Source organism: Zeus faber (genome assembly GCF_960531495.2).
Source record: "Zeus faber genome assembly, chromosome: 9".
NCBI classification, from domain to species: domain Eukaryota; kingdom Metazoa; phylum Chordata; class Actinopteri; order Zeiformes; family Zeidae; genus Zeus; species Zeus faber.
The window spans coordinates 26,092,911-26,099,465 of NC_137197.1; the positions used below are offsets into that span (position 1 = coordinate 26,092,911).

Genomic DNA, 6,555 nt, shown 5'->3' on the forward strand with positions numbered 1-6,555 from the left:
ATAGTTGTCAGATTGACAGCTGTTTGCCCGCCATCACGTACCTGCCAGTGTGAGGTTGCTGTGGACCACTCCAACACTGTTGCTGACGTTCAATGAGACGTTCCCCAATTGGCTGCTGAGCGTGACCCTCAGCGTGTGATTGGTCAGCCAGGGGTAGTTCATCGAGTCCAGGATGAGGAAGTCGGAGGTGTTGGCCACCAGCTGGCCGGACTGGTCCACCAAGGTGATGGTAGCAGGGGGGTTGGAACGGACCAAGGCGAAGAGGACCAGCGATAGGCCGGGTTCTGAGGTTTCACTGTAGTGAGCGTTGACTCTTAGGATCTCTGGCTGGACTGGAAAATGGAAAAAGGAAAAACGGAAGCTTCCCTAAATGCCAAAGATATTTCGTGATCAAGCTGTTGATTTGTAGGGCATATCAGTCTCCATGAAATGAATAGTGGTAAAATCTTGACTCTAACAACAAATGAACTGCTACAATTCGCATTATGACTGGATGGAAATCATATGTGCAGGCTTACATTATCAGCATAAGGGACTCTGAGTTCACGGGATGAGGCACTTTTATCGTATACAAACCCTTTGGCAACAGCTTTTTTGGCCAAAAATCTCCAAAGGTTTCTCTGGTGCACCCCAACCCAACTCACACTGGACATTGAGCCTGACAGTGGCGTTGTAGCTCTCCCCCGTCCTGGGGTTGGCGGCGGCACACACCAGTTCCCTGTCCCACTTCCGGGCCCGCAGCGAGAAAGTGCTGTTGTGGTGCAACCTCGGCTGTGCGGCGGCCGAATCCTCCGGCGACGTCAACACCAGGCGCCCGTAGTCCGGTGACGGCTCGCTCTGCCGCTCGCCGTTGAGGTACCAGGTGAGCAAAGTCGGAGCGTGGGGGTTCCAGCCGTCGGACCGGCAGCTAAACTTATGCGTCCCGTTCTCCTGCAACGTGATGGCCGATCGGTGTCGTCCGTTGATTTTGGGGACGGGCTCAATGGCGCCTGTCGGGAACAGGTGCACAGACATGGAGCCAGACAGAATTGCAACAGAGAAGGTGCAGTATGAGAGAGGTGTATGGTTGCGCCAATTGACGTCGTCCACCCCTTGGCCGGCACTCTGCTCACCTGTCCCGGACCAGGCCAACGTTTGAAGGAGCAGGACGGCGGTGGCCCGACCCCACCACGCCAGATCAGCACTCTCCATGCTGATAACCACACACCCACCAAACTACCTGCTGAGGAAAAAGGTAGGCATAGGTAGGCGTTCGCAGCTAAAGTCAACACAGACACGAGACGAAAAAGACGATTTGGAAATCAGCTTGACTCGGTCGCACAGAACAAGGCACCTACCACAACCTGTCTGTCAACAGAGAAAGAGCAGAAACACATAATTGTTCCCCTGGAACATGTGGACAAGACCTCCAGTCCTCAATAATTCACATGCCTTTCCGCGTTGGATGCCGCCACATCTAACCACTTTTGAATAATGTCTAAAAAACACTTGTATCAGAAGTAATGTCGCTCAAACGCACAGACCGACACGTTACAGCGGGTGTGAATGTCTGATGGCCACCGTCACGTGACCGGGGTGGACCCGTGGCGTCGTACGCAGACCGAGGCAGCCATAGATGACACGGTACACGGTGTAAACAGACGATGGCACGAGGGACGCTCCGCAGATGCAGGCCTACATCTGCGGACGTGCTGGGCTTGGCAGACCGGTGGGTGTAATGGAGGAGGCTGGAAGATGTAAACACTGCATATACTGCGCACACGCACACACGCACAAATCATCTCGAGCTTTACCTCAGCCCCATCTGCAGATGTAGCTGCGATTCAGCCTGCCGGAGCACCATGACGGCGGGAGAGGAGAGCGATAGAGCAGGATGGCGATGATGGAGGAGAGATGAGAGGCAGCCGCTCTCTCATCTGCACACACACACACACACCTATAAACTGACACACACACACACACACACACACACACACACACTGAGAGGCTACAGCGGCTTCAGTGGCTATAGCTGGTTTGCTGGCTGGCTGGGGAGGCTGACGTAGGCAGTCACGCTGTCGCCACTCCAAGGGGAGGAGGGGTAGGGCTAGGTGGAGAGGAAGATGAGAGGGGGGGGGGGGGGGGGGGACTGTAACATAGGGCTTTCGGAGCAACGGGGAAGGGAGTGGGCGAGGAGAGAGTCGTGAGGAAGGAGAGAGTGGGAGCGGAGGAGCCGGAGAGAGAGCGCGAGAGAGAGAGCAGGGGAAGAAGAAAGGCCAGACGAGAGGAGAAAGAGGGGGGGAGAGAAAAGATCTGAACGTTGCATCAGTCACATCTACGGTGTACATTTGGTTCCGTAATTGATCACAATGTCTTGGTGTTAGAGACAGGGGAGGCTCAGGGAGACGGAATACAAAGGTAGATGACCACTATAGAAGGGTTAAAGAACAGGACTTGGTTTTGTTGTTTATTCTTCCTGTGATTCATCTGATTTCCCCCCCCCCAAATCTCGCGATTTGCCCCGATTTACCCATTGCGGTGGGAGAAGCCTTCAAAAAAAAAACCCATGCTGACCGTTTATGCATTTTTATTATAACTGCCTGACTTTCAGGACCGGGGATTCTCCCAACCTCCAGCATCACCCGCCGTCTCCCCCACAGCCGCTCCCAGCCGTCGTCTCTGAGCTCCATTGCTCTGGACTGAGCCGCCTCTGCAGTGCAGTTGTTGCGGACGGACGGAAGCGAAGGCACCAGAGCGCTGCAGCCCGGATGCTCAGACAATAGAGGAGGAGAGGAAGGGTCCAGTGCACCAAACTTGTATCAAATATGAAGAGGGGCGTTGGGGGAATTTGTTGGAAAGATGCAGCTAAGGATTCAAGGATATATATCACCAAATTGTATTTTCCGAGGAGAGAAATCGCAGCTTATTGTAGAAATTGTTCTTCATTTTCTTCAAAATCTGAATTGCATTTGAAATGAATCATTTCAATTAATAATAGTCATTATGTATTTGTTATATTTAAAATTCAATAAACATTAAAATATTAAAATTTATCATACTTTTTTTCCCATGCATGGATCAGAGAACCTGACGAAGAAACGGAATCTTTAGTTGAGTTTGATGGATAATCATTGTAATACAACTAATACTGATTTAAAGACAGTAGAATCCGATGGCTTTTTATTGTGGTTAAATATGACCCCCTGCATCACTATTAGAATCAGTGTTACTAAGCCCCTAAGTGACGTCACCAATAACACACGAGGCAGTGAGACACTTAGGAAATGCTCATTCTGAGCATGCACACCCACGGTTAACATTTAAATCACAAATATCAGGAGGAGGATTTCTACGACTTTTGCTACTGTAGCTATTTAGAAGAATCAATTCAGAGAAAAATCATCACAATCAGAAAGATGTATATTGTTCAAAAAGTTTGGATCACCGAAGCTCTAGAGTTTCCCTCCGGGCATTAAGAGTGTTACAGTATCTTATCGAAGTACTAGTTTGGTGCTCGTGCAAGCAGCATGCCATGTGAAAATTGACTATTCAGGCTATTTTAATAATATTGCAAAAAAAGTGGTGAAATCCAATATGTAGTACATTCATAACACAATTTTAGGGATCGCCATTTCTAAATCCAGATAGATTTTTATTGCCAGAGTAGCCCAGTCTGCATCCTCACATTGAGCTGAGATCGGTCCAAACGAGAATGAGACCAAACGACTTCAGAGACCTTTTTAAATTATTTCTTTATTTATATATATTCATTTATTCATCTCAGTTTGGTTGTTATTCTTTTTTAAATCATGGTTTCTTGCACTTTTAGTATTTTTGTACTTAAAACCAAAGAAAATAAACGAAAAAAAAAATAAACACAAAATGAAAGGATAAAAAAAAATAAAATAGGATATAGGAGTGGAGGGGAGGGGAGGGGGGGGCAAGGGTCACTTCAATCCGCCAGAGGATGTCTGTGTTTATATATGTGTGTGCGTGTGTGTGTGTGTGTGTGTGTGTGTGTGTGTGTTCGCCTCGGAAGCAGCTGTCCTCTCCACGTCTCCCTCTCTCATTATTTGGTTCGCTATCCATTCCCTTAAAGGTGCAGCGTGTAGGATTTAGTGGCATCCAGCGGTAAGGTTGCAGATCGCAATCAACTGAATGGAATCAAGAGCATGGCGGCCTCAAACACGAGAGGCCCTCTCGAGAGACAGTGTTTGGTTTGTCCGTTCTGGGCTACTGTAGAAACATGGCGGCCCCCGTGAAGCCTACCCGCTAAGGTAAGGAACGAAGGTAACGAAAACACGATTCTCATTTCCATGGGACTATACAGTAATTACAACATACTTGTGAAAATTATATTCCATTTTTGCCAAAGTCTGTGATGCAAATCCTACACACTGCACCTTTAAGCCTGGCCTGCAGCCCTTTTCACAATTAAAAACACAATAGAGATTAAAATCACCGCCTGCCGCCGGCAGGACGCCTGAGCCGTGTTTTGAAAAGGCCTCAAAACGTCATGGGGGGGGAGTGGGGGGGCAACACATGCTATTTGAGCCCAGCGGAAGGAATAACCTAAAATTGTTATAATAATAAAGTATTTGGACCTAAAATCCAAATATTCTTTCCAGATATAATATCCAAATAAAGTATTAAGACCCTAAAATGACAGCAAGCTGTGTTAATGTGTGTAATGTGTGTACATACATACATACATATATATATACATACATACACATATATATACACACATACATACACACACACATATATGTGTTATCACACACACATATATGTGTTATCACACACACACACACACACACATATGTGTTGACACACACACACGTATGTGTTGACACACACACACACATACACACACACACACACACACACACACAATATATTTTTATGAAGCAAAGTGGGCACATCTGATGGGGGAGGAAAAAAGGCCAAATAATAATAATAATTAAAAGGAGGGGTGGTGGTATTGGAGTTGAACAGCATCTGCATCGCTTCCACCCGCTCCACCTCCACCTTCCTCTGTTTCCCTGCCCCCCCCCTCCCAAGGTGAGTGGGGGACGCGATACAGTACAAAACAGAGCAGGGGGGGGGGGGGCGGGGGCATCCTCCACTGTGGAGGTGTCAAGTCAAAAAACCAGTCGCCGCCATCTTTGAGTTTCTCCCTTAAGAAAGACGTGTGAAGGAGGAGGCGGGGTCTTCCCATACACAGGTTTGGGTTGTTGTTTTTTTTGTTGCTGATTATTTTCCTGTAGGCGAAGGGGAAGATGAAGGAGGATGAGAAAACCTGTGTGTGTGTGTGTGTGTGTCAGAGAAGTAGTAGTTTCTTCGGCAGATGAAGCGCAGAGTGGGAGACGAGGGGGGAGGCCGGTCGGGAGGAGGGGGCGGGGCTTGATATTAATGATGATATGTCAGCTATTTTACAGGGTGTTCCATTTTTTTTCCAATTCCAATGTCTCAAAGTGTCTGTAGCACCCAGTCCGACCACCCGCCCCCATCGACAAGCATGGCGACGGTCACGACGAAGGTTGAAACGAGGGTTACCAAAAGTAGCAACACAAGAAATAATTACTCTCCTCTTATTCAAGTGTCTTTGATATCATAATATCATAAAAACTGATGAAAACAATCTTTTTTCCACGTTTGTTTAACGACAAAGGAAGTACGCACCGCACTGCCTCCCTCTCTTTTTCTGTCCTGTTTTGGCAAAAAAAGATCAATATTCAAAACAAACCAAAAAAACGAAAAAATAATCTAAATAACATTTTAGACCAAAAAAAATAAAAATAAAAATAAAATACAAATTATAAACGATACAGATATAAAAAGCCTCCCCGGCGACATCTGAGAAAAAAAAAAAAAAAAAAAAAGATAAAACGATAAAGAAAATATTTTTTTGATACAGAGTTTGCGATAGCGTTCTATACACTGTACAAGGAAGGGAGGTAAGAACTACCCACAATGCAACACACCGTCACTGACACAGGAGAGAGAGGGACGAGGTTGAAAAGAAAGAAAAGAGGGATGGAATGGAAAAACTGGATCATGACGTGAGAGAGAAAAGAGAGCGAGAGGGGGGAAGGGGGAGAAGGAGGACAGATAAAGGATTGTTTGAACCGAAAGTGCAGAATTTACTTAAGTAACCCAAAGAAACAAAAACAAAACAACATTGTTGTATTCCTTGCAACACAGAACTGTTTGTTTCCTTGACAATAATAATAATATTCATTTTAATAATAACAATAAAATTTCAACAGTATTAAGAGTAACAATACATGACCATCATTTCTACAAGGGGGCGTCGCCAGCCCACGACAAAAACAAACAGAAATTTTAAATGATCCTTAAAATGAAATAAAAGGAAATGTAAGAAAATTAATGGCTGAACTGCAAAAAATAAAAAATAAAAGAAAATAAAATAAACAAATCAAAAACAAAATAAAATAAACACAATGAGAGCGCTGTTTTGTCCTGTGCGATGCCATTCAGCTTGATTTTGGGAAGCGGAGGGGACGGGGGGGGCGGGCAGATTTCATTGCGCCCTCTGCCCTGCCCCCTTTG

At 46.0% G+C, this 6,555-nt stretch overlaps 1 protein-coding gene across 1 annotated transcript in view; it reads right to left on the bottom strand.

Moving 5' to 3' along the window:
• The window catches only part of tmem25 (transmembrane protein 25), a gene marked incomplete at both ends in the record, with an annotated part of 2,886 nt that extends 1,695 nt beyond the window's left edge, over positions 1-1,191 (bottom strand). Inside the window, 3 exons of the mRNA XM_080006729.1 lie at positions 42-332; positions 645-989; positions 1,113-1,191. Coding sequence (XP_079862855.1) covers positions 42-332; positions 645-989; positions 1,113-1,191 — 715 coding nt within the window. The remainder of the gene's footprint in view (positions 1-41; positions 333-644; positions 990-1,112) is intronic.
• Between the last annotated feature and the right edge of the window lie 5,364 nt (positions 1,192-6,555).